Source organism: Vidua chalybeata, chromosome 16 (assembly GCF_026979565.1).
Source record: "Vidua chalybeata isolate OUT-0048 chromosome 16, bVidCha1 merged haplotype, whole genome shotgun sequence".
Taxonomy (NCBI): domain Eukaryota; kingdom Metazoa; phylum Chordata; class Aves; order Passeriformes; family Viduidae; genus Vidua; species Vidua chalybeata.
The window spans coordinates 407892-435819 of record NC_071545.1 but is presented as its reverse complement, the minus strand read 5'-3'; the positions used below and the strand labels follow the sequence as shown (position 1 = coordinate 435819).

Sequence of the window (27928 nt, the reverse complement as noted above, 5' to 3'; positions counted from 1 at the left end):
CAGCCATGACTGTGACCAGCCCACCCAGCAGACACGGAGCCCACAGAGCAGTGAGACCTGCAGCTTTCCTCCTGGTGCCTGCATGGCCCAGAGCTGTCCTGCATTGCAGCTCCACCTCCCAGCCAGACTGGACACAAGGGGAACTTTGGCATCAGCCCAAGTACCTGAGCAGAGTGGCCATGGACAGGAGGTGCTGCCGTCACCTCTGCTCTTCTCTCTGGGGGCCCAGCTCTCCCCACCAGTCCCTGCTCATTGTATGAGCAGCATCCCCACTTGGTGGTGGCTCCACAGAGGCTCCCTTCACCTTGTTATAGGTAAAAATTGACCCAGCTGAATTAAAAAAAAAAGAAAAAAAAAATTTTTATTATAAAGATAAAATTCTGTCTGAGCCAGCCACAAAGAAAAGGACAGTGCTGAGCCCAGGATCAGTGCTGGGTGAGACAAAGGTTCAACCACTCTAGCAGAGGGTCTCTCCTATGATTCACACCACCTGTCCTGGTCCTGCGCGAGCGGTTTTTACAGTTTATTTTGCTTGAGGCCAGGATTTTGGTGATCAGCCTTTTCTTTCTATTCGAAGTCCCACATATTCATAAAGTCTTTTTTCTCTGCGCCGGGTTGAACGATCCCAGGTCCAGGAAGCGATGTACATCGGTGATGGAGTTACGGGAAGCCGACACTGAGATACATCCCCCAGAGATTCCAGCGACACTGAGATACATCCCCCTGGAGATTCCAGCGACACGGAGATACATCCCCCCGGAGATTCCAGCGATTCCAATCTCGGGTAGTTGTCCGAACGATCATCGCTTGTGCGTTCCTAGATTACCTCAAGAAACGGCCCATCTCCAAGCGAGCCACTTGTATTAACCTGTAAATGAAGCCTTCTCTACAATGGTTTCAACATACATGAGACAGCTCCCCCCTTTGCCCTGGCTCGCTTGCTTTGTGTCTATATTTAAACATATAAAAACTCCTATCCATATATCACTTTATAGGCGCAAATTATGCCTATTACACATAACAACCTCCTGGCAGGATGTTTGATCTCTCCCCAAAACACACCTGACTGTGCCTCTCCACAGGCTGCTGAGCCATGGTGTGGTGGAGAAGTCAGATGAGAGGAAGCAGCTTTCTGGGGATCCAGGAGCTCCCCACCAGGATGTGGTGCCAGTGTGTGCTCTATTGGCACTGAGCAACAGTGGGTGAAGCAAGTGGAGCACACAGGGACCAGAGTAGGTCTGGGACCCACCACATGATGGAGTCACTGAGTTCTGACTGCACCATGTGGATCCAGCAAGGGATGAGTCAGGGCCGTTCTGGGTAAGGGTGTTTCCCTTCCTCTACCCTTTGTAATTCCAAAGCCTCATGATTACATAAGTACAATGGCTCAAAAATGTGATAGTTCAACTAAATAAACCCTCTCAGAGGGATTGTTGACTTCACTACCCTGTCATGGAGAAGACCCACAGAGCACTCAAGGCCAGCACTCAGCTCCACGTGCTCAGGGAGTTTGTTTTGTTCAAGTTGGGGGCGGGAACTGCCTCAGCACCACCCAGCAGACTCCAAACTGCCTGAGACTGTACCTAGGTCACTGGGAAAGCTCATCCTGCTCCTCCCTCTCTAGGGATAGACACCAGTTGCAGTGTTTTACACTCCAAGGAGCACTGTAGGGGAAAAACTGTAGATCCCATGAAGACACTGAGGCTGTAGGGGCAGAGGCCCACTCAGCCCAGCGGGCAAGACCAGGGACAAACATGGCCCCTCTGGAAGAGTTTCTCACTTACTCTGAAGCAAATAGAAGAGGAAGGCATCAGGCTGCTGAGTTGTGAGTAGGAGTTGGATCTAGGAGAGCAGCAGGAGCAGCTGCTGCATCAAATGAGTGTTCGGCACCAAGTCCAACCCAAGTAGGATCCACAGGATCTCCTCCTCCCTCCGGTCCCTGTGTCTGGCAGAGTGAGGCAATAGTCACACACATCTTCCATATGGGGATCCAGGGAGGGGGCTGAGCAGCCCTATGAACACATTTGGGCGAGCAGAACCTGAAGGTTGATGGGGAGAGGAAGACCAGGCCTGCCCCTTCCCCATCTCCCAGGGAACACGATCCCAGTGCAACTCAGAGGGGCTTCAAGCTCCCCCTGGCCAGAGCTGGCCAGACCTGCTGGGAGCTATGCAATGGTGTTTGCTCTTCCCTCTGCACCTGGACAGGCTGGGCACTGGATCCTGCACAGCAGGAACAGCACAGTGGCTCCTGGAGGCTGCAGGGACAGTCCCATGGGAAAGCTCTGTCACTGTTGCTGGGGCAGGCTGGGCACAACCATGCAGCCCTTCAGCTCCTGGCTCAGCCTCTGAGGCTGCTACAAGGATGGACAAAATGTCATCCGGGAAGGTGTACGAGTTCTGAGTAGGGAGTCCAGTGGAGTGAGGGAATGGATATGAAACCAATGAACATCCTTTTGTTCATCCATCCATAAAATCACAGAATCACAGATTGCTTTGGGTGGGAAGAGAGCTTGAAGTCCATCTTATTCCAAAAGCCTGCCAGAGGCAGGGACATCTTCCACTATCCCAGGTCGGTCCAAATTCTGTCCAGCCTGGTCTTGGACATTTCCAGGGATCCAGGGGCAGCCACAGCTGCTCTGGGCAACCTGTGCCAGGGCCTCACCACCCTCACAGGGAAGAATTTCTTCCTAATACGCCATCTGAATCTCCCCATTTTCAATTTAAAGCCATTCCCTTTTGTCCTGTCCCTCCAAGCTCTTGTCCACAGTCTCTCTCCAGCTGTCCTGGAGCTCTTTTAAGCACTGGAAGGAGCTCTTAAGATCTCCTCAGAGCCTTCTCTTCTCTAGTCTGAACACCCCCAGCTATCCCAACCTGGCTCCAGAGCAGAGGGGCTCCAGCCCTCGGAGCACCTCCGTGGCCTCCTCCTGACTCGCTCCAGCAGCTCCACGTCCTTCTGATGTTGGGACTCCAGAGCTAGAAGCAGCTCTGCAGGTGGAAACACCAGACTGGAGCCGAGGGTGCTCTTGCCCTGCTGCCCACACAGCCGGGGACGCAGCTGGGATGCAGTTCGCTTTCCGAGAGCACATCCACCCGTCCGTCCATTCATCCCCCCACCTCGGGAAAAGAGCTGGGAAAAGCCAGAGCGGGATCTCCTGGGACACGGAGACGAGTGAGCTCACTTTGGGAATGGAACCCGTGAACGGCTCCCCGTTCACCGCCTCCTCCCCCCGCCCCGCCCTCCCCGGACCGGCCCCAGCGTCGGCACCGGCGGCGGTGAGTGCGCGGGTGGCGGCGTGAGCGACCCCCGAAGGCTTGTCCCGTCCCATCCCTGTCCCCATTCCTTCTCATCCCATTTGGCCGCTGCCCCCTCCTCTCGGGAGTCGTGCCCCTGCCCTTCCAGCCTGCCCAGCTGTGGGGGATTTGTGTATTTTTTATCCTGCTGGTTCTCCCATTCCTGGTGGGTTTTCTTCCGTCCCGCGCCTGCCCCTGGAGAGGAGCATAGCCTGTGTGTTCCTCCTCTTTTCTTCCTACTTTTAACTGAAATAGCGAGGAGTGGTGGAAATTTGGCACCTTGTAAGTATGGATTTGGGAAGAGAATCTGGTCCAGTTCCTTTTCCTTTGAAGACTGGGCAGAAGCAAGAGCCTGCCAGAGGGGGATGTTGATGGTGATTTTGGGCATGAACTGCGCCTGGAAGGGAGAACAGTACTGGGCTGGGTCCTTAGGGGAGGCAGAAGGTGTGTGGTGGAGGGACTTCCCCATCCTCTGTGGTCTGAGAGCAGCCACGCAAAGGGCTGTGGGGCAGAGCATTCCAAAGCACGGTTGCTCAGGGACACCTCTCCATCAGGGCCTGCTCTTTTGTGGAATTCCTGTCAGCTTCATTCTCTGGAGTTACTGCTGAGTCCTCATGTTGGTGAGGAAACACGAGCCCTGGCATCAGCTCAGCTGGCCATGACAACGAGCCACAGGCTCATTCACAACCTGGGCGTTTGCGGTCATAGCTGAAGGAGGTGATACTGTGTCCCTCTGCGGCTGGCACTCTCCTAGAAAAGATCACAGGTGTCCACGCCTTGGGACTGCTGTGGTCAGCAGCCCTGATTTTAAGCAGCAGAAGGATTGGATGCATTCTTGATCTGTCCCACTCACATGGAAGTGGCCCTGCATTGCAGGAAGGCAGCAAGTTCTTACTGTGCTGGTACTATTGCATGGGCTGGAACCCTCCCCAGGTTTGATCTCTACTGGCCAAGGGCTGCAGGGAGGTCACCAAAACTCAGCAGGCGATGATACAGATGTTTGGGGGAAGAGCTCTGGAAATGGGAGGACAAATCTCACTATTTTCCCAAACAACTTAAATTCCAGGTTCATCCCCACTGCATATTCTGAAGCCTTGACATCTGTAGGAGCTGCAGCTGGGTTGTTTGGTGGGGGAGTCAGTGGACCTGCTCTGCCATGTGTGTGACAGGAATCCACATTCTGTATTCTCCTTCCCCACCTTCATCTCGATGTTGATGGTTACTATCATCTTTGTGCCATTTTGTGTTAATTTCCATGGAATAAATTTGACTCAGGGAAGTAACTATTAAACTAACGTCTAAAATTTCCATCATTCACACAAGTCTCAGGGCATTGAACACTGCAGACTTCTAGGTTTGCCCCATTGCATCATGATAAATCTCTGAAGAAACATGGAGGGAAAATTATGGGTCTTTAAGGCTGTCACTGGTGTGTTTCTATGTTTCCTAACACAATTCTTCTTTCTTCCCATACCCTCCCCCCAGCATTTAAAGGACCTGAGCTGGGAATTCTCTTGTTTAAGCCATACGCTTCAGGTTTGTATGGGATTGATGTTTTGTTTGGCAAACCTAAAGTCCATGAAGAAGAGTGCTTGCCTCTGCCAGTGAGCACCCAGGTCAGAGGCTTCATGTACTTGTCCCGCACAGCCAGTGGTAGCTTCCTGCTGTGCCCTGTTAGTAGCTGTGAGAAGAACAGGCTCTCTCTCTAGACTTGAACTGTAACAAAAATCCCAGCCTTCATCATGGGAGGTACCTGGCACATTGGATTCATGGTACTTCTGTACCTCTGCTTTTCCAAAGGTGCTGCTTAAAATCTCATAAAAACCACCAGGGGCTGGGAAACTGAGCACACCCTCCTGATCAACGAAGTCAGTGCTGACAGCCCAGGAATGGACACTGCTGAATTTATGGAGCTCTATCACACCAGTGGGCAAACAGCCCACCTGGATGGCTACTACCTGGTCTTGTACAATGGCAATGGGAACCAAGTGCACAAGGTGCTAAACCTCCAGGGCAAAGTCACCGACAGCCAAGGGTTCTTTCTCATTGGCTCCTCTTCCCTGAACCCTGACCTGGTTATCCCTAAGAACAACATCCAGAGCAGCCCTGATGCCATTGTTCTCTACTATGGAAAAGGGCACTACAAAGAGAGCATGAGCATCATGAGCTATTGAAGTGTGGACAAAAAATCAAAACCCTACAATTCCAACAAAGATTTGTAGGGACGGTATGTTTATTACAGCACTGGATGCATGTGAGGGATCTTTCCCCTTCAAAGGACATGCATGCCCCTGAGAACTCCCAATCCTTTTTTATTACTCTCACTAATTTACATATGCATAGAATTTCACAATAGGTTCATGCATATTCATTCTGCTGATTTCATGTTACAGCTAGTTACACTTGTACTCAGTTTTTGTCAGAAAGTACAGAGAGAACTCCTGGGTCACTCTGCGCTGTCTGTTTCAAGGTCCGAGGAGTCTTTCCTATCTCTTCTCTCTTTACCTTGGAAATTTGCATTCTTTCTCCTTAGCTGGGGCAGTTTTGCTAGTGCTGCAGTTACCAGACTAAACAGCATATTTTACTGTGTTAGCAAGCTTAAAGCAGCACATTTCACCCAAATCCAAATGGATTTCTACCCTGTTAAATTTTCACTTTGTCTCACTATGGATTGGTAGATGCCCTGGTCTATAAGACTCAGAAGACAGAGCAGACACTCTTGTCAGGGTGCTGACCCCTGGCAGAGAGGCTGTCCTGGAGGACCCCACCTTGAGGGCTGTAGATGAGTCAATAGAGAGGTGCCATGGGAAAGATTCTCAGTGGATCTTCCAAGTGGCTTTGCCCACACCAGGCAGGGACAACCACTACTCCTGAGCTGAACTCATCTGCTGTCCTGATCAGTGAGGTCCTTCCCTCTGCTTCTTCTGGCAAGTTTGAGTTCACAGAGCTCCAGGGGCCCCACTCCACTGTGCTGAGGTGCCGCTGTGCCCACCCTGAAGCTCCCTGGCTTTGCCTGCCCGGCCGAGGCACAGTCAGCTGCAGGGGACGCTCCCCTGTTTCTCTATGAGATTCAGGGAGTGGCTAAGACAGCGCGCTTCGCTGTTTGCCTTGTTAGGAGGAGAGGCAACGTCCGAGGAGGTAATGAGGGAGTCGACTCACGGCCAGGGAAAAAGTCTCAGGTTTAATCCGAGTTCCGAGGAGCTCTGAGCGCCATTGTACCCTACAGCCGACAGTGCCCCCGAGGCTTTCGCAACAGCTCAAATACCAGGGCAGTAACCAGGGGGAAGGGACGCCCATTCACCAGTGGGGGGATTTGGGGGAGTGGAAGGCAGAGGGACAGACAGACACACAAACCAATGGGGGAAGTTTAAGGGAGGGATGCCTGGTTCTTATTGAAGGTTTTTATTGAATTGTTGAGGGTTTTGTTGTGAGACAAGGAGGTACTGGTGAGGATGGGATATATCTCCAAAACTTGTAAAAGGAGAAGGCTGCAATCACAGTTTCACTCTTGGTGGAGGTGTGTGTGACTGGTAGTGACTGGCAGGTCATGTTTTGTGTCATATACCTGTTTGTCTCTTGCAGACATCAGCCAGGAGATGTGTCCATGAGCCAGTGCAACTGCTGCTCTGTGACCCAGGACTCCACATCCTCAATCTTCAGCAGGCCTATCCCTGGAATGTTCAATGACTGCCCCAACAAACATTTCAGCCAGACTCTCTCCTTCTGCCTCCATGTTGCAGGTGGGCATTGGTTGCTTCTGTAGGACCTCCTGAGGGCCAGAGCATGTGCACAAAGCCAGGGTGACCACCCAGAGTCCTGATGGGTTGTGTGAACTAACCCGAAAGGAAACAAAACCAGGACACCTGACAGTTGCCTGCAAAAATTACATGGCAGCTCATGCCAAGCTGAGCTTCCCCAGTCTTCCCTCCCACCTCCATCTGACTGGGTGAAGAGAAGCTTTTGGGGTCCTCTGGATGATAAGCAGGAGTGGACCTGCACCCATCCCAGATAAGCTGTATCCCATGACCAAGGTGGCACTGGCTGGGTAACACTGGGCTCTTTGTTTCCTAGATTGCCAGGAGTGGCTCCTGAAGCAGGAGGAGATTCTGCTGACTCTGGTCCAGGCCCTCAATGCATCCAGCAGTGTTGGAGTCTCTTATGCCTACTTCAGAGGTGAGCTGGGCAGGAGCAGAGCAGTCTAGGGACCTCCCATGGATAATGCCCACCTTGATCTTCAGCCCAGTGTTCCCTCTCACATTGTGTCCTCCTGGCTTGGATCCAACTAATTTGGTCTTGGTGCTGATGACAGAGATGTCTAGGGTTGGGCAGAGCATAGTGATCTTCCTCCACATTCTGCAGAGCATTTCATCCCCAGCTCCCTCAGCACACAGACCACCAGCTGCTCTGACCTTGGGCATTGGCAGCCACAGAGGTGGCAGCAGGACTGACATCTCTACAGGGCATTTGTTGTCTACTTGACCTTCTGATCCATATGATCTACGGATCCTGCCCATGGCAGGAGGATTGGAACAATATGGTCTTTAAGGTCCCTTCCAACCCAAACCATTCCATTCTAAGTCACAAAGTCATCTTCACGGCCTCTGCGGGACTTGCTCTAGCAGGTCTATGTCCTTCCTGTGCTGGTGATCCCAGAACTGGACACAGGCTTGGTCCCAGGGTGCCTCTTGGCACAGGCAGACCGCCCAGTGCTGTGTTGATGGGATGAGATGCCCTGTCCATGAGGACAGTTCTGGTAGAGATAAGCTGGTGAGCCCTGGGCCTGTCCCAGGAGAAAGTGGGTCTTTGGTGGCTCAGGGAAACTGAGGCAGTTCTCTGCTTGCCTCTGCAGAGCCAAAAGCAGCCTGCCAGGACCTCCTCCTTATCCTCAGCTGGTGCTTTGTCAGCACATTCCTTTATCTTGTTCACCTTAACACATTCACATTCTTACTCATGTTCACCTTAATTTCTATCTGGGCTGCATGAAGACAACTGCATCTCAGAGGAACCTTGATCTTTTTGGAAACACGTTTACAGCAAGCAGCTTCCTTGCAGCTTTACTTGGCCTCAGTCACGACCATTACTGTATTTCTCATTTCTCTTTTTGGAGTCCTCCTTGTTGCCAGCTTGTCCTCCCAGGCTCAAAGTTCAGCCTAACACTATCTAGATATTAATCTCATCTATTTCCCTGGCATTTCCAGATGGGACAAACCTGACCTCCAAGAACATTTCTGTTACGAGTGAAGGCCCCAGCACAATAGCTGTGTACAGCACCAATGGGATTCCTGCTCATGGGAAGGCAGTGCCAGAGAACTTGGTGGGTGCCTTAGTTTACATGTGTGAGCCTGGCACAGCTGGAGGACACTTGGGTTTCCTTGGGCCATCTTACACTGTGCCCTGCAAGGTTGACAGGTGAGGTTACTTCTCTAGTAAAGTTCCTGGTGTGAAGAGGGAACAATAGGTTAATGAAATGCCAGGGCAGGTATTGTATAGCTTGGAAAACTCTATCCTGGAGGACAAACTCTTAGGTGTGGGAGTCTGGCTGTAATGAGGCAGCAATCTTACTCCCACAGAAGCCAGTCAGACCAATTAAGTTTGCTTTGGCCAAGCTCACATATTCTGGAGGGGTAGGCTGGACCATCTCCATGATGGCTCTGTGAAAGCTGGCTTCAGCTCCAGCTCAAGCTCCTGCCAACTCTCCATCATCCAGCACCAGGAACTGGGGCCCAGACTGGGATTTAGAGGTGGGAAGAAAGGTGTGTAACATGTTGGTGAGTTTTGACTCTTCTGGGGACAGGCCTGTGTCCCTGAGCTGCTGTGGCAATGCCAGCACAGGACTGCAGTTTGCCCTCTCAGAGCCTTCTCCTGGACTGTGGAACAGCTGTCCCCAGCATGCCTTCGCCACAGATCTCCACGTCTGCTTCCCCACACCCAGTGAGCGGAGCAGGGCATCCCACCAGGCTGGGGTGGGAGGGCTGGGACAGGGGCTGACCTCAGCTTTCCATGGCATGGGAGAGGGGCTTTTGGGCAGCCTGCTGCTGTGAAAGGGGATGCACTGGGAGAGAACTGGTACACACACCAATGTGTGGATATGGGGCTGCCAGCCCAAGAGAGCACCTGCACCTACAGCTCCAGCGTGGGCTTGTATGGACTTGGAACAGGCTGCCTAGAGAAGCTGTGGCTGTCCCATCTCTGGAAGTGTCCAAGACCAGGTTGGAGGGGCTTGGAGGAACCTGGGATAGTGGAATGTATCCTTGCCCATGGCAGTGGGTGGGACAAGATGAGCTTTAAAGTCCCTTTCAACCCAAACCATTCTATAATGATTCTGTGATATGAAGGTGGCCACGTATTTCATTTGAGTTGTCTCTACTCAGGCTGGGCTGAGCCCTGATCTGTCACCCTATTCTTTTTTCTTTTAAAAGTTTTAAAGTTCCTTTAAAAGTTTTCTATACCTTCTGATGTTTACGTATGTCTACTAAAGTTTCTCATGCACTGTCATGTAAATAGTAATTGTTTTACATTCTTCTTTGTAGGAAGAGAGAATTGATAGACTGTTTGACCAGTGTAGTTAGAGAAGTATCAATCTCATCTTCCAATCCACTATCACTTTTAGAATTCTATATATTGCAAAGTCAGAAATAAAAGTTACTTCCTTTTACTCTTTTAATCTTAGTGTGCATGCGTGAGTTATTTCATGTCGTAGTGCGACACTGATCAGGATTTCTTTCTGCAGGGTTAGATTTGCAGCAATGGCAGGAACCCCCTGCTCCAGGTGTCTCATGGTGGTGGGGGGCACAGTCAGGGAAACTGCCAGCACACCCTCCAATCTCAGCCCATCTGTGGAAACCAATTCCTGTGTCTCAGTGCTGAGCCAGAGTCAGGAATGTTCAAGGGGATGTAAATGTACAGGGGGGTCTCCAGCCTCTGCAAAGACCACACTTGGATCAGCGTGCCAAGATCTGGCAAAATGGAAATTCCTCTTCCATCCTCCTGAGAGGGGCAAGAGTGGGTCTCTCCCTCCTCTTCCCGCATGAGAGACTGCTCTCTACTGGCCTTTGTGGTGAGATGTGGGACATGCCCCTTTTCCACTTCCCTGGGAAGCTGCCAAAGGAGCCAAGCTGGTGTACAGGTGTAGAAGGCCAGAAGTAAAGACTCACCCGGCAGGAGGGGGCAGAGGAGAGTGGAAGGCAGAGGAGGGTGGGATGAAGCCAAGTGTTTTGGAAGGGACACATAGCCAGGAGCTTACCAGCAGTCCTGAACTGCACCCAGAAAAACCATATATTCTCTTCCCCTAGACTGTTCCATGTGAACCCTGCACCACAGGAGGATGCTGAAAAGTTTGGAGAGGGTGTTGGTGAACTCCTTGGAGGAGGAGCGCTCCTGCAGTGTCTCTGACCTCTACCTGCAAGGTTGGTACCCAGCTCCTTGTGCCCAGTTCAAGTGCCCTCTTCCCTTGTAATTGCTCATCCACAGCTGCCTTATCGGGACAGTCCCTGCTCCAGCCCACCCTGCAGGCTGGCACTGGAGTGAGGGGACATTGAGGAACAATGGTGGGCACTGGGATGTCAATGAGAGGAGCAGGAGACAACCTGACCTGGGTTCCTCGTGAGGCCAAGCTGGAGGGCCCCATGAGGAATGGCAGTCTCTGCTGATCCTTGTGGTGTCTGCCAGACAAACCTAAACCCACAAAGTAAACAGTCCTTTGCAGTCCAGAGGACTCTGGTTCCCAACTCTTACATTTATTCAAAGTACCTAGACCAGTCACTTCTGGAAGCCTTAGGGACTACAGCTTTTGGAGGATAGGAAAAATGTTTTCTGGGTTTTGGCTGGTTTTGTAAGGAAGAGAAGACTTTGCTGCCATGCTCTGTCTCCCTAACCCAAATGCCTTTTTGACTAGTTGAACAATTTCAGTCAATTCTGACCAGTGGGTAGAGGTACAAAGTGTAGTAAAAAGTATTCTATTGGGTGGGATGATGACCTCAAGTCCCTTTTGTCACCAAAAGAAAGGTTGAGCACGTGCTCAAGTTACCTGTGATGCAGCATGGCAGCATGATTTCAGAGCAGTGGGGAGAGAAAAGTGAAGAGCATGGAAGCAGGAGCGCACACAGCCAAGGGGAGCAGTATGATCCCTGGCACCAGAGGGTTTCTGACCACCCAAAATGTGCTGTTGTTTCTTGGCAGAGCTTAACATGACGTGTGGGCTCACTGGTGAAGGTCTGGGCTCAGCAGGTGTGGGCTCAGCAGTCAGAGCAGGAGTAGTCCATCAAAACCTGGTCTCCAGGCATTCCTGGCCAGCACCCATCTCTTCTTCATGGATGGGAGAGTTCTGAAAACCAGTCCCGAGTGTGTCACCCCCCAAAATGTGCCATTCATGTCATACAGTGGTGGTAAGTAGGAGGGACTCTGCTTCCAGCACAGTGAGTGGGGCTGGGACCAGGGTCAGGTGACATCTCCACAGGAGAGGGCACACGTGGGCAAGCCACTGGGCTTAAGCAGGGAGGCTCTTGTTTTTTGGACCTGTTGGTCACATAGCCAGGAAGCCCCACGGCCCAATTGCTGGGAGCAGCTACTGGCACCCAGGCTGGAACTGTCCAGAGCTGGGATGTCACAACGGCTGTAGCATAGGAAAAAGAGTGGGAGGCTGAGACAGCCCAACCTGTTGTTGCCCAGAGAAGCTGTGGCTGCCCCATCCCTTAAAGTGTTCCAGGCCAGGTTGGGTGGGGCTTGGAGCAACCTAGGATAGTGGAAGATGTTCCTGTCCGTGGCAGGGGATTGGACTAGATGGCCTTTAAAGGTTCCTTTCAACTCAACCCAACCCAACCTGGCCCAATCCAACCCATTCAGTGACTCTTTGTGACCTCCTAGGGCCCCCCATGCTGGAAAAGCTCATGGCTGTAATGCCTCTTCTCTGCCTTTGTTCCCTCAGCTTCCTTCCAGGGCTGGGAAATTTCCCTATTTGTTATGGGATCTCTCCTGCTGCTGTTATTGTTTGTTGGCCTGGCTTTTTATTTCATCAAAAGGTGAGAAACCACCGTTGTATCTGCTGTGCATCCCCCACCCTCTCCTTCCCCAGGGCCTCCTCTCTAACAGCTCCTTCACTCAGCTGAACACCTACACTGCCTTCAGACCGTTCAATATGCTGCTCCTCATTCTTGCAGCAAAGTCCTTTCCTTTTCACAAAGCCCCTTTGCTTCTGACAGAGCAGACTGCAGGTTTTATGGGAGGTTGAGATAACACCAGTAAATCCTGGATGATGCTGGGAATATCAGCAGGTGCAGAGTAAAGGCCATCAGTGGCACTGACAACATATTGTGGTGGCAGAGCAGAAAGCTGAAGTCATGTGGCACACAACAGGTGATGCTGTGGCCACAGGGAAGAGCTCTTCCTTGGAGCAGGATGGAATTGACAAACACCTTAGGATTACCTTGGTGGGAAACACCTTCCACATTATAACATGACACCACATTAAATAGTAACTTAGTGTTCCCTAATGTGGTCAGGAGGCAAATAGCAGCTGAACACTCAGGCTGTATGTCTGTCTGAAATAAATGTTACAGTGGATGGTTATTTAACCAGCCCAGGTGATTTATTTTTAATAATTTTGGCTGGTTTTTTTTTTAGCACTGGATAAAGGGCTGATGTGCAAGAGTTAGAAATTAGGAAAGTTCTTAGAATATGTTCGGGGAATAGAAAACCCAGTATATATATTGGTAGATATATATATATTTTTAAAATAATTTAAGAAATAGCCCAAGTCAGATTTAGAGAAGCTTTTTCAGAAACCAGCATGGTTTTAAGAACATGTGCCAGGGAATATCAGCTGTTCTGCTCCTCTTTTTCTCTGAAACGTTAACAGAGACATTAGGAAACTGTGACTGCTGAGTGCTGGTCATCCAGGCTCTTCTTTTCAAACCTGAGGTGCAGATTAGCTGCCTTGTGCAAAAGAGCAGAGCATGTGGTTTTTCTTCATCTGTTGCTTTTCAGATATCCCCAAAATTACACCAACATCGAAATGAATGACTGCAGGCAGATGGCAGCAGACTTCTAGTTCTCCTGGGCACAATGTGTCTTGGGGGAGCAGAGCGGGTGTCCAGCTCCTCAAGCACTGGGGCTGCTGCACAGACCTGACACATGCATCTACATCTGTGCATGCGTGTACAGCTCCATATGTGTCTGTGTACAAACACCTCAATTGGTTTTTACCCTTCTTAATTTTGACCTTGGACTCAAAGAGACCTCAGAAACAGGCTGGGGAATTCTCAAAGGCACAGGTTGTGCCAAGCACGGTGCCCGCACAGACAGAAGCCTGCTCGGCTGATGTGGAGGAAGGACACGTGCTCTGCCTCCTCTCAGGACTCACTACTGGGTGCTGAGCCAAGGCCACCCCCATCAGACCTTTCCTCCTGGCAGACAAGGCCAGTCTCTGGTCCTTCTGGACTCCACTGCTCAGTGAGGGCCCATCAGCCTCCCCTGTGCCCTTCTGGTCCAGGCAAGAGGGTTCTCAGCATCATGATCTGCTCTGCTAGAGCAGCTCTGCACCTCCAGCAGCCTGCTCTAGGGAGAGTCCTTGCAACTGGGATCACAACCAATTTTCCTGCCCAGGAAAATTGGTTAGAGGAGAGCTGAACACCCAGTTAATCAGCTCCTGCCCAGGTGCAACTCTTACTGATACGGTCCTGCCCGTATCTTGCCAGACAGTGGGCAGCAGCACTACCAGACTCCAGATCTGCTGGGTTTGTGGGGTGAGGAGGGTGGAATCTGCTCAGTAAAAGATTGTTTCCTACAAGTCTGATCTATCCCTAATGGTGCAGCAGCTGATACCAAGCTCCAACAACATCATGTGTGGAACGCTGGTCTCACCTCATGAGTTTCTGCACCCTGTGCAGTTCCATGCATGGTGATAGTGACCGAGACAGATCCAGCCTGCTCACTGGCCAAGTGTGGGGTAGGGAATACGTAGATACTCATCACACACTGGTTCTGAACTGTGGTGCAGACAGATTTTTACTGAACAAGATTCTGTGGAGGGGAGGGCAAGATTGATCATCATGGCATTGACCCTCATGAGAAGGAAGCCTCCTGTATCCTTGGAGTCCCACCTCCCTGTTGGGTCCACATTAGCTGCATCTTCTCCTTGCACCTTCTGCTGAGGTCCATGGGCCCCAGCCAGCTCCAGTGCCAGCCAGGATCAGCAACAGGAGGAGCAAGGCCTCAGCCTTCCACTGTCCAGCCTCTTGTGCCAGGCAGCCCCTTCCAGTCCGCAGGGCTGGGACCATGAGGCACCAGGGACCTTATCTGCTGGGTGCTGCTTGTAATCCCTTGAGCAGCCTCTGAGAGATGGTTCTTCCTCCCGGTTTCATTAGCACGGCACTGCTGGCGCACACAGGCCTTGCAGGAGCTCAGATCAGCTCCATCTTGAACTGGCTGAAGTTTGCCATGGTGGGCAAGGGCTCAGCCATGCTGCTGAAGGGGCCACAGGGCTGGGTGGCTGGCACAGCGCCGTGGCTCACGGTGGAGCTGAGCTGCTGCAGTGTCATCAGCACCTCCTGCTGCAGCCGCTGCTGGTGCTCCTGCTGGCGTTCCAGGCAGCACTGCCGCTCCAGCACCGCATGCAGGGCCTGGCTCAGCTTCTGCACCTCCATCTGTACAGCATCCAGCTTCTCGGCGATGGCAGGGCAGCTGGGAGCAGTGGGGGGCACTGGTCTACCCCAAGCAAGGCTGTGATTTTCTGGACCCACAGAGTTTGGCAAGGCAGTCTGAGTGCTGGCATCTTTGACCTGGAATAGTGAGAGGCAGGAGAGAATGTGAAATATTATCAGCTGCCCATTCAATGGCATTTAACAAGAGATTTATTCTGCACTTAGCTACAAGGCTCAGAGAAGAGCTCTCAGAGAAAGGCATCACCTTGCTGCAGACCTCTAGACCTCACCATGAGCTGCGCTTCAGCCCCACCCAGACCCTAAGCTGCTGCTCCATGGGAGCCCCTGGTGCACCATGTTGTTAGCACATGCTGATCCGTCCTGGGTGAATGCCGCTGAATGGCAGTGGGGCTGCCCATGCTGATGCCAGGCTTGTGTTTGGTCTCTGCAGGGACAGAAACAACATACCCTGGATTTTGCTTTATAGCCTTCGGTGGCTGGAAGAACCTCCTGAGATGGTACTGACACCAAGCCTTAAAAAGAGGTTTGTGAGCTGCCGGTTGGAGGCCAAACCTGGCGTGACTGGCATCTCCATGGCCAGCAGCGAGTGCTGGATGGAGGTGGGTGGGCGCATGGCCTCACCCCCACCCAGAGGGGCTTCCCAGATATATTCTCCAAGTGCCAGGGTTAGCATTGCTGGGGAGTGCAGCTAGCAGAGGTTGGGGGCACTCTGGGAGCCTTTCACCCCCAGAAGCCTGCCCCACGACATGGTGTAGATGCAGCAGGGTTCTGTGCAGGGCTAGCCAGATGGCAGCAGCTCCTGGCTGGAGCACATGGACTCTCCCATCCTGCCATCCTACCTTTTTCTGCAGGAGGATAGCCCTGTCCACTGTCTTCTTTTTCACCATCAGGGCTGAGTTCTGGTTGGAGGGTGTGACCAGCTGCCCTCGGCTGGGCAGTGGCTGAGGCAGGGGGGCAAAGCCCCCCAGAGCAGTCCCTGGAGCCAGGGCCGTGCCTGTGGAGCTATCATCACCTGCAACAACAGAGAGAGAAACACCTCAAAAGGAGGCCCTTGGGGGGTTTCCAGTGGGGAATGGGGCGTTTTCATGAGCCCAGCAGTGCCAGGAAGTGGCCATGGTAAACCCCAGTGGGGCCAGGCCTTACCATTCCCAGGGGCCAGCCCCATAGCCAAAGTGTCCCCAAGCTGCCCACCGTCCTTGCAGAGTGAGGCCACACTGACAATCTGGATGCCTTCCTTGGTGTCCTGGCTGCCAGCACAGCAGGGTGCCCGGCTGCCCACAGTATCCCCAGTGAGCAGTGCAGGGTGCTGGGTACCCAGCAGCCTGGGGGGCTCAGCCTCATGCCCCTGCAGCGGGGGCCAGGGCTGGTCCCCATCCCAGCCAGCTGCCGTTGACCCCGGCTCCACACTCTTCCTCTTGAGGAAGAGGTACACAGCCTGCGGCGTCACCCGGATGTCATCCAGCTCCAGCACCTTCTTGATCTTGCGGAAGCTCAGCCCAGCCCTGCGCAGCTCCACAATCCTCCTCTTGGCATGGTCATCCAGCCGGCCCATTGCTGCCAGGACTCCTCCTGTGCCCGGCACCTACATCCCTGGAGTGCGTCTGTGATGGGGATGCTGGCACCCCCCCAGGCAGCTCTATGCCCTGTGATGGTGCTCAGGCTCAGCTAGTGCCTTGCTGCCAGGCTGCTGGCCCTTGCTCTGCATCCATGTGGTGCCATCCCCAGCAGTTACACGGTTTCCAGGTGGAAAGGGTGAAGGAGTTGGCTCTTCCCACCAGAGTGAATATGGACAGCCCCAAGCCTGTCCCTTGCTCACGTGGAGCCCCTCTAGAGTGAGGGGTCCAGCTTGGTCCCCCAGTCTGCCAAGGGCACAGAGGATGGTGATGGGCTTGGCTCTGCCCAGTGTCCTAAACTGGATATCAATCCCACCCTGCCAGCAGCGCAGTGAGGAATCAGAAGCAGTCAGGATCTCAAGCAGCAACTCAATGTCTCAGGAAGCCCGAGGAGAGTCCTGGCAAGGGATGGTTCATCGCACAAGGCTGGCAGGACCCCATTGTGTTTCCCTGGTGGCCCAGAAGGTCACAACAAGCAGAACTGTAGAAACTCCATGTGCGAATTGCTGGTGCTGCAGAGCCTGTCCTTGGGTCTGGAGACAACACTGTCCTGTACCTTTGGGAGAAGCAAATGCAACCACTGATACACTCGTAAAGAAGGCACAACTATAAATATAATGTACTTCCTGTGCTTCCCCTCTCACACCAGGTACGTGCCTATACCACAGGGGGATATACCTATATATGTCTGTACATGCACATGTATGTGTCTACGCAACTATGGTGGAGAGTATTTTCCACTTTCTACCAAATTCCTTAATCTGCAGGCATTTCTTGGACCCTCAGCACTGCAGCTGCTCCCTAAAGGACATACTTTTAGGTTTCAGTTCACTAAAATCAGCATCTTCCAAGAATTCCCAGAAGGCAGCAGAACACTTCCAATTAAAGACTACCTCAAGTGGCTGCTACCAAGCAGATGTGATATAAGAACCTTTTCCAAACCACACTTCCCAAGGTACAGATAGATCCTAAAAAAGACAATAATGTGTTATGTTGGCCAAGAAGGCACAGAGACTATTGGACATCAGCCTCAGGGAGAAATGGAGTGACATATTTTGATAGAGGAGTTTTGCCCCTCCGCATCTTACTTGTTTCATGGCAAAAGAAAGACACATTAGCTCCAGAGATGTAGGCTCTACTTTGATCCAGCTCTGTTTATGTCTAGAGGCCACTCCATGCTTGTGTGCATTAGGGACCTTGTAGATAAGAGCTGCGGCAGTGGATATTGGAAAACAGACATCCTTGGATGCAGACAGTACAATTGCAGAGCAAGAGCAAAAGGTCAGAAATCAACCTTCCCCACATCAAAGGAAGACACACAAGGAGACCACCACCTTAAAGCTGCAGGTATGAGGAGCTTAAGCCCTGGCAATATACTGTCTCCAGTGTCTCCAGACACAGCCAGAGAACACTGGAGTATCTGAGCAGCTGGTGACAGAAACGTATCATTTACATAAATGCCAGGAAAGCCAACAGCCACAGCTGCAGCCTTCACCCAGCAGCCTGCACAGGGAAGATGAGGAGACCACCTTGGAGGAGCACCAACTCCACACTGCATCTCCTCCAGCTTCCTCTCCACTGAAGGTGTTGCTCTCTGTATATCATCCCCATGTCCCAAATCCCTCCTTCATCACATGCTCATCCCCTTCAGCCCTTCCCCAGTCCTCGACTGAGATCCTACCACCCTGCCCTGCTTTCCTGGGCTTGGGAAAAGTTCACGGGAGGCACAGACCATCCCTGCCCCACTAACCCCACATAAGCTCAGCATTCCCAATTCACAGTGCTCCCTCAGAACCCTCCATTTGTTGGAGGAGCAGCAGGATGAGGAGTTTGGCCAGGATGGTTTCAGGGCAGTAGGGCATGGCTATGGACAGCAACTCCAGGGAGATACCATCAATGTTCAAGGCTTCACTCAAGCTCCTTATCCTTCAAGACCAGCACTTGCCTCTTGCAGCAGGGCTTTTAAAAAATATCTATTTATTGATCAAAGGTAAACCAAGACCTGAAAAGCCATTTCAGAGAAGGCACTGTGAAGCAGGCTGGGGGTCAGAATCCAGTAGGTGAGCAGGAGATGCAGGAGGCAAGTGCAGACATTAAGTGCAGGTCAAAAACCAGCTCCAACCCTGCTCACTTACACCTTGAGGGCAGACAAAGTGCTCAACAGCTATTCCACCCCTGTCAGGTAGGGGGAAAGGGTTAGCAGTGAAAGCAATATGGGTCTATTCCATAAAATATAGTATTCCAGCAACTTTCTCCAAGATCACAGAAATCAGCTAGGCTGGAAAAGACCTCTGAGTGCAACCTTTGACTGATTAACACCTTGTCAATTAGACCATGGCACTAAGTGCCACATCCAGTCTTTTCTTAAAGACGTCCAGGGATGGTGACTCCATCATGTCTCTGGGCATGTCTCATTCCAATGCCTGACAACCCTTCCTGTGAAGAAATTTTTCCTGACATCCAACCAGACTCCTCCCCTAGCTCAGCCTGAAACTATGCCCTTGTCCTGTCACTAGTTCACTGGGAGAATAAGCCTTTCAGGTAGTTGTAGAGAGTGATAAGGTTACCCCTGAGCCTCCTTTCCTCCAGGCTAAACAACCCCAGCTCCCTCAGGCATTCCTCATAAGATTTACCCTCTAGACCCTCCCCGAGCTTCACTGCCATTCTCTGGACTCACTCCAGCACATTATCTCTCCTGATTTGAGGAATCCAGAATGCTTTGGGTGGGAAGGGACCTTAAAGCTTATCTTGTTCCACTACCCTGCCATGGGCAGGGACACCTTCACTATCCCAGGTTCATCCAAGCCCCATCCAACCTGGCTTTGAACACTTCCAGGGGCAGCCACAGCTTCTCTGGACAACCTGTGCCAGGGCCTCACCAGCCTCACAGGGAAGACTTACTTCCTAATATCTAATCTAAACCTACTCTCTGCCATTCCCCTTTGTCCTTTCTCTAGATGCCCTTGTAAAAAGTATCTCTTCATGTTCCTTGTAAGCTCCCTTCAACTACTGGAAGGCCAACTCAGAAGTCCCACAGTCAGCCCTTGCAACAGCCTGGCCTGGCCCCATCTCTACTTATAACTTTATTTATGCAGGTCTTGCTGCAAACTCACAGTTTTCCTGTACTAAATGTGCTCCCCATTTCCACACTGAGTCCATCACCTTTTCCTCTTTCTCCCTCTCCAGAGGGTATTTTCCCCAGGGAGCTGCAGCCTGTGCTGTGCATACACCTTATCAACTTACACATTCACAAAAGAGTGAGATCTTTACACTCACCTGGCCTTCAAGGTGTTTGTTATTCTCCAATATTTTTTGCACAAGGAAAAACAAAAATCAATTCAATGAGAGGGAAAGATTCAAGGATTTTCCTAGAACTGTGACTGATGAGGTTCCCTTCGCTTTCCAGGACCAGGCTGAGAGCAACATGGTTCCTCTAATGGTTTCTTACACCACTCGGAAAAAGTTAATTCAGTGGTGGTTTTGCAGGAGGATAGGAAAAGGGAGCACATCTGTGTAAGAAAATTCACAGCAATTGTGTGAGCTCACCCTCTGCCTCTAATGCTTTCCCTTTCTGTGGATATCAGGAACACAGAGAGGGTTCATCTCCTCCAGAATATCCTGAAACAATCTCATCTCAACTGACTCAACCTTTGCTATTTCTAAAATAGAGCAACACCACAAAGTTGGCCTGGCTGGCATTTCCATTCAAAGACCAGGTGCTGTCTTTGTATGTGTGGCAATAAAAGTCCCCTGTTCTGAAATCCTGCTTGCCTCCACCTCTCCGGCTGTCACACTGTGTCACACAGCTGTGTTCCAGCCACAGCTGCAAGTCCTTTGGCAAACCCAGTTCTGCAGCCACAGATTATTACCCTGCAAGCTGCAATGGCTTCTCGTGGTATGGAAGTGTCTTCCCCCCAACACCCCTTGTGTTTGCAGTGGGATGAGGATCCAGGGGGAGGATGTGGTGACTGGATCACTCAGTTTACTTAGTTCCAATCAGAGAGAGCTGTCATGCAGCACCACAGGCTACAAGTTTTTCCCTTCAGTGGGTTGGCTTCTGAGACCTTACACAGTCAGCTGGACATACACATCTGCCTTGTTACACCACCACACCTGCAACAGGAATTTTACTCCAGCCTGCCAATTTAGGTGTGTGTCCAAATTTCAGATTAGCCACCCTTTCTTCAGCTGCTGCTGAATGCTTGCAATGCCAGAAGTCTTTGTGTACTTAGGTGTAGCTGAGAAACATCCTTTACCCCAGTATTACTGCTGATAATGCTCTATTCCATAACTCTGCCAAATTCCCCAAGAGTGAAACATTAGTTGTGTGACCGTGGAGCTGGCTCATGTCTAGGAAATTAACTTCTCCCTTTTGTCTCACAGCTGCTCTTGGACACAGGCAGTTTTTATCCTTGGGAGGTACAAGCAAAGCTGCTTTTAGAATTCATGCTGGGGTGAAGCAAGGAAGAGTTAATCCTTCAACAGACATGGCACAGGTCGCTGTGCTTTCTCAATGGCTGTTTCAGCTGGAACACAGCACACCTGTGGCCAGCCTGGCCCAGAGATGGAATAGCCTTGGAGACATGGAGGCATTTATGTACAGATGGTCTTAATCAGAGCTACAAGCTCCCATTCACTATTTCAGGAGCAGCAAAGTCATGGGGCAGCAGGTACAGAGGGGGAACAGGTTTCACCAGAGAGACAAACTGCTGATGCTGAGAACAGATGTGATTGAAGGGGAAAAAGGAGAGAAGCAAAAGCTGTGACCCAAAGGGAGCATGAAGATGCAGGGCAAGAAGATACAGCTTATTGTCTGGTCTCAACAATTGAAAACAGACACTTTATTTTGTTAACATCTCAAAGCATGTTGAGGTTAAGGGCTTGCTGTGCTGCACAGAGTGCAAAATACTCCTGCCCTAAAGAGGTCCATGTCAGATAATGAAGAACAAAGTTGGATGTGGCTATGTTTCCTTCCTTTCAATGCTCTTTGTACAGTGCAAGGCCAGTTTACCAAGGCATGGGAAACAGTTTGCCTCATTAACAATGTATTCAGTGTTGCCAAAAGGGGATTGAGCCTCATGGACCTTGTAAGGAGGCACAAGCCAAATCTGTCAGACCTTGGCCTTGTGATTAGGAACAGCTCGACAAGATTCTCTTGCCCACACTTTCCTTTGTGTCTGATTTCCAGACCTCCTTCTCAAACCTCCAGCATAGCCTGGGAAGCTGGAGCAGCTGCAAGCAGCTGGGGAGGGATACTCATCCATCTTGTTTAGTTTTGTTGCTTTCCTGTAGTGTTCTGAATAGCTGCTGCAAAACCTGGCAAGAAAAGTCCTTTTCACTCTGCATCAGCTTGGAGGGGACAAAATTATTAAAAAACATCTCCCAGAAGCACAGGGAAGACAGTGCTGGTTTACATGGGATTCAGATACGGATTCAGACAGCAAGAAGTGTATCAAGTAGAGCAAAGAATTGTGGAAGGAGTGAGTCTGCTAGGGATGCCCAAATTCCTGCAGAGAACAGAATCCCTCAGAGCACAGAGAACTGTGCTCTGAACACAGTCGTGTCCATGGGCAGGACAATCCTCCACTGGGCTTCCTGCCCTCCGGGTCCTGTTCCAGAGCCTGCCTGGCACAGCTCAGAAGGGACATGGATAGTTCTTCGCTATTCATGCAGAGAATAGTTTCACTGCAGTAGACACAGACTGGGAAGTCTCTATGGAGATAGGTAATCAGAAAGGGCTCACAGAATCTCAGGATACCCTGAGTTGGAAGCAACCCACAAGGATCATTGAGTCCAATTCCTGGCCCTGGACAGGACAGCCCCAAGAATGGCAATGAGCTGGCCAAGGTGGTTCAGTGGAACTTGGCCCTGAAAAAGATGAACAGTATTAGGTGTCCAATGCTGAAATGTTGCCAAAGCATTGGCAACATTTTTTTGCTGAACTGTTGCAAAGAAAGATCTGTGCCAGGGAAAAATTTCTCCTAGGCTGCAATTTTACTCAGTGCCACGGTTCTGTGGGATTTGCCAAGCCTTAATGAACAATAACATTATCTAACAGCACTGAGTGTAGTGTACTTTACCCTTTCTTTGTAAAATTGGTGAAGGAGCAGCTCTGTTATAGGTTTTATCAAAAGGTGATGGGTCAGATGAATTTAGACGGTGCTGCTGCTACCTGAGCCATGCTGGCTCCCCTCTGAAGGGATAACCTCAGAAGATTTTAATCAAGTTGTACTTCTGACATCAGAATGGCAGAGAGAAAGGGTTGGGTCTGGCCCAGGATTTGAAGTGAGCTGCTTAGAGCCCACAGCTTGGTTTGCTCTATCACCTGCTCTGACAACTGCTTCGTTCATTTAGGCTGTGCTTTCAGAGCAGTTGAGGAGCTACCCCTGCCTGGCCATGCTTTAAAAATCAGATCCCTACATGGAAAACACAAAAATTTATGGTTCTACCTTAAGATTTGCAAATGTGAACATTGAAGAAAGTTGGATCTCCACAAGGTTTCTTTAGTTTTGGAGGTTGCAAAAAAAAAATTGTGAGTACAATGGTACACACAGTTTGCTCTTGCCTCAGACAATGCTACTACAGCCTGGAGCCCTGGGGAATAGGGTATAGAGATATGGTGGGAAGATAAAAGACGAGTGTGTTGGGATGTTTAGGAGCACAGCATAACAACACTGTGTTAGTGTTGTTAGTAATGTTACCTCACCTTTGAGAGGAGAAAGGATCAGTATCAGCCATACTGGAAAAGTCCTCCCTTATTGGTGAAAGGGTCCCAGGCCACACACCACAGAGCAGAGACACTGTATAAAATCACACTTTGATAGCCTTGAACAAAAGGCTTTGCACTGGATCAACTCTCCCACAGCCCAGAACCCAGAGGTGACCCTCAACATTTTTACCTGGTCTGACAAACTCAGCATGGTTGTGATGCTGTGTCTGGTAAAGGTCAGCTATGCTTTAAGAAATGATTTGGAGCATCCAAACATGATATTAAGAACTATGGAACCACAGCTTAAAAGAACAAGATTTTTTCACAGAGCACCTGGAGGCCTTTGGGAGAAGAGCAGGCTAGATTTCACATTCTGGCTCCAAAATCTATCTTTGCCCTCACACTGAACAAATTCATCAAAGTGAACTTTAGTATTCAGACCAGAATAATAAATGCCAAGTATCTCACTGTCCTGCCTCTACCTGTGCCTCTCTGTAAAGCATTATGTACTTTGAGTCACTGCTCTCCACAGACACAGCCCTTCCAGCAGAGAGAGCTGCACTGGGTATGCCACAAGCACACCTTGAATTTCTAGTCTTTCACATGCCTGAAGAGGAAACAAATAAATCACTGCAAAGTGTAATATATTCCTTGTGGTGAAACCAGGATGTTTGACTAAGTTTAGCATTGAGCAGGTATATTCCTATAGCATCAGGATGGAAGAGTGTTGCAGGAAAATGAGCATCAAGGCACAGTTTTTAAGCTAAAAGCCCTGAAATATACAAATGTATGCACTGACACATCCAGGGGCAGACAGTCATGAAGTCCTAAACCTGTTCATGGCCTAGCTACCAGTGTGCACTGCAAGAATAGCCTTAGACCTCAAGAGAGTTCAGAAACTATTGCAGATGGCTTAATAGACCTATAAGTATTTAAATTGCTAAATTCACACCCTTCTGCAGATTAGAGAGAAATACCAAAATCTCCTGTTTCTGCTGTTCCAAATCTATGTAGCTACTCAACAATGCAGCCATTGGAAACTCTCTCAACTCCCTGCAATGACAACTAAAGCTGTTTCTACACATTTGGATGAAAAGTTTCCAAACCCTCAGAAGACAAATGCTCCACCTTGCAATTCCTCTAAGGAAGCTACACAGACTGTGCCCTCTGGAGATACACACACAACTACCCCTAGTCTCATAGAAGTGCGGGAGTGACAGACTGAACAGGGAGGCAGATCAAAGATCTCCCAGCAGAGGAAAAACACCGGCATCCAGAGGCTGTGGGCTGAGCCAGTGCTGCAGTGCAATCCCCACAAATGCTAAGCAATGCCTGGTACAGGGTGCGCACACCTCACCAGGATAAAGGAATGCCAGTGTTGCTGTGAGCAGAATGACCCACTGATCACCTGGATTTCCAGGGCCTCAAGGAGAGCTCTCTAGTCGCCACCACCACCCAAAGCCAATTAATAGAAAGGACAAATGAAACGCCAGTTTCAAGTCGGCGCAACACACGGGACAAGCGCCCTCAGCCTCAGGCAGCGTTCAGAGACAATTAGCCCCAACCCCACTGGCAGCGGAGCAGAGCAGTTCACCTGCGGAGGTGGCTGTAAGTAGCCTGTCCTCAGCAGGAGCCTGGGAGTGCAGGAGGGAAGGGAAAGAAAAGCACTTTAGTAAGAGCCAAAAGCAGCACTCACACAGCTCTGTTATTTCATCTCTTGCTCGTGCACCAACACATGGGCAGTATCTAAAGGAATCTGCACTTCGCTGGAAAATTGCTGGGCAGGCTTCTGAGTTCAAGAAGAGGCTGGAGGACAGCACTTCAGATCGGGCATGCCACTCCCAGCTCCGACACCGAACCTCAGCACCGCACCAGCCTCGGCACAGCCGCGGGCCCCGGAGCCCTGTCCTGCTGCACCCTCCCTGCGCTCGCACCACTGCCGGGACTTCCTCTCATCCTTCCCCACGCCACTCCCAGCACCCAAACCAGCTCAATGCACAGAAGCAAATGGGTGGAGCACCCACGTACAGGGACTCCCAACGGCTGCCGGGGTCCTCTCAGGCGACGGCACCAACTCGCTGCCGCGTTCTCCGGTGGCCGGGACCAGCCAGGTGCCAGCACAGCCCAGCTATAACGCAGCCAACTTTCAGGGAAGCTGCTGTTTGAAAACTTCCTGTCGTCTTTGTTTGGTTGGGGCAGAGCCAGCAAGGGCTGCCGGGAAGGTCACCCAGGAGGACACGGACGTACAGGAAGGGTGGAGCCCTCCTTATAACCCTTTCGGGGCGGCCGCGCTCCAGGGCCGCCAGGAGGCTCGTCACCTTAGGGCACAGACCCGTCTGTCCCGTCCCGGAGCACGGCCCAGGCGCGGCTGGTCACACCTGCGCCAGAGGATGGAGGGGAAGCCTCACAGGAGGCAGCGCTGCCGTCCCTACAGGTTCCCTTGAGCCCTGGAAGCACCAGCTCGATTCCTGCGGGGGATGGTGGCTGTCCTGTGCCAGCCGGGCTGCTGGCAGCGGGCAGAGGCCGCAGCGGGGCCATTCGCTCTGAAACTGAAGCAGACACGTGCTTTGAGTTGTTCTCATCTCTGCTAGTGTCCCCAAATGAGATGTTAAAATGTCTCTCCTCGTTCAGGCTTGCCTTAAAGGCTCAGTCCTGCCAGCTGCTGGCAGCCGCTGGAAGCAGATCACAGCCCCCACCACCGTCCTGGGGTTGGCCCTGCGGCTCACAGCTTTGCAGGAACCGGCTTCAGCTAACAGCTGGCAGCAAACCTTTTTTACGTTATTACTATTTTTCTGCTGGGTCAGTGACCTTGCCTGTCCACGCCTGGGGAGATGAGAGCTGTTATGAGAATAAGGGCGTGCAGGACTTCAGGATCAGTTAGCCGTTATGGCTTTGCCATAACTGAGAGAGAAAAAAATGTTAAACACTGTGAATGCAGACAGGTGGGCGTTGGGCTCTGCTCCCAGCGAACACGGGACAGGATAAGAAGAAATGGACTCAAGTTGCACCAAGGGTGGTTTCATTTGGATATGTTGTGAATACATATTATATTGTCGGCTTCTCACAAATATTAAGATGAATGCTATATGTATAATGTTAAAATAACTTTGCTTTTATGTCTGCTATTAACAAAAACTTAGACATAGTAGTAGTGGTAGCTGATATAGTTCTGAGTGAACTGTCTATTCGGTCGGGATAACATCCAGTGAAGATGTCATGAGGACCCTGCTATTGATATGCCAAATATCAGCATCTGCTGTCTGAAGAAAGTATGGACCAAGGCCCAAACTAGAAGTGATAAAGAGAACGGACCAAAACCACAGCCAAGACACACAAATGCTCTAGAAAGGTGGGCCCAAGGAGGGGCCATGCAAAATAGTTCCTGGAATAGTCTATGGGAAACTAGTTTATGGGAAAATATGACTATGCATAAGAGTATATGAATATGCAACAGGCTGATGCAATGAAAAGGTAATTAAGGGGTATCTCCGAAGATAACAGTGTGCTCTTGCCTGAATGCTAAGCACCTGTCTGTTTTTAACCCATTGCTTTATTTCTGTCTCCTACTGTCTTTTTATTAATTTAAAAAAAAAATTACCAGGAAAGTGAACCTCATTTTTCACAGATATTAGGGATATACTCCTCGCAGAATGGGTGGTCAGGCACTAGAAGAGGCTGCCCAGGACAGTGGTAGAATCACCATCTCTGGAAGTGTTCAAAAAAATATGTAGATTTGGCATCTGGGGACATGGTTTAGTGGTGGCCTTGGCAGCACTGTGGGTATGGCATTGGAATTAGACTCAATGATCTTAGAGGACTTTTCCAACCTAAATGATTCCATGATTCTAAGCTCATCATGACAGTCTACTAATAGTGCTCATTTGACATAATGCAGTTTCTCATTGAACCCATGCGAACTTTTAGTAGACTCCAAAAATTGCCTGTGAGAGAAATCTGCCCTTAAACAACATGTTGTGGACAGAAGAACAACTTCCTTTCTGCTTTCTTTGGGGTTTTGTTTGTTTTCTTGTTTTCTGAACCTGTTCCATGCCAGGTTTTATGTAATACCCCTTGGTTTTGCAGCAGAACAGAAAATAAGTCTGTTTTTCTTCTTGCCACACACGAATTTACAGACACCTGCCCTGGTCTTGCTCATGTCCTGTGATGGAGGTAGACAGGACATATCCTTCCACTGCATTCAAGAGGTGAAGCTTCCATCATTAGGAATTTAACAAACATGCCTGTGGCCATACACATAAGCTGATCTACACCTGCTTCTCAGAAAGATCTGTCACTTTTAAGGCCCTGCATTAGGGATGGGGTCAAAATACGCTTCTGGATTTGTTCCTCTGAAGTCAAAAGTCAGGCAGCCAGTGTGGTGAGAAGGTCAGAGGTTCTGTGTCTGCAGTGGCAAATTTCCTTTTTAAGTTCACACTTTTAAGCAAACGCATTTGGCAGGGAGAGAGAGAGGCTATCCGTCCCACATGACATGAAACGCCACTGTATGGTGCTTCATCTTAACTCTTTCATTCTCCTCTTCCCAATTTTCTTGCGGTTGAGAGGGCAAATCCCCTCACAGTAGTGCCGTCCCTACACCCGCCACCACCTCAAATCAGTCTGCGTGCTGTGTGAACCTGAGACAGGGTGGGCCAGAATTC

The 27928-nt window shown here is 50.6% G+C and overlaps 1 protein-coding gene across 3 annotated transcripts; it reads right to left on the bottom strand.

The window, feature by feature from the left end:
• Positions 1-12991: 12991 nt before the first annotated feature.
• LOC128796395 (uncharacterized) lies at positions 12992-26035 on the bottom strand. Of its 3 annotated transcripts, none has more exons than XM_053957973.1 (4): positions 25299-26035; positions 16092-17117; positions 15788-15960; positions 12992-15065 (listed from the first exon to the last, which is right to left on the bottom strand). In XM_053957973.1, exons 2-4 carry the CDS (start codon positions 16498-16500, stop codon positions 14688-14690), a joined length of 960 nt encoding a protein of 319 aa, XP_053813948.1. In that variant the 5' UTR covers positions 16501-17117; positions 25299-26035; the 3' UTR covers positions 12992-14687. The 3 variants fall into 3 exon arrangements, with proteins under 3 accessions (XP_053813948.1, XP_053813950.1, XP_053813949.1); XM_053957975.1 differs by having other exon boundaries at positions 16140-17117; XM_053957974.1 differs by lacking the exon at positions 25299-26035 and adding an exon at positions 24967-25144.
• Positions 26036-27928: the final 1893 nt, after the last annotated feature.

Bases quoted from the DNA above. Each gene is read 5' to 3' on its own strand.
- LOC128796395 (XM_053957973.1), bottom strand. From the start codon at position 16,500: ATGGGCCGGCTGGATGACCATGCCAAGAGGAGGATTGTGGAGCTGCGC. The intron at 15,961-16,091 runs GTAAGGCCTGGC...CTGTTGTTGCAG, and splicing joins GGGGCTGGCCCCTGGGAATG to GTGATGATAGCTCCACAGGC. The intron at 15,066-15,787 runs GTAGGATGGCAG...TCACTATTCCAG, and splicing joins CTATCCTCCTGCAGAAAAAG to GTCAAAGATGCCAGCACTCA.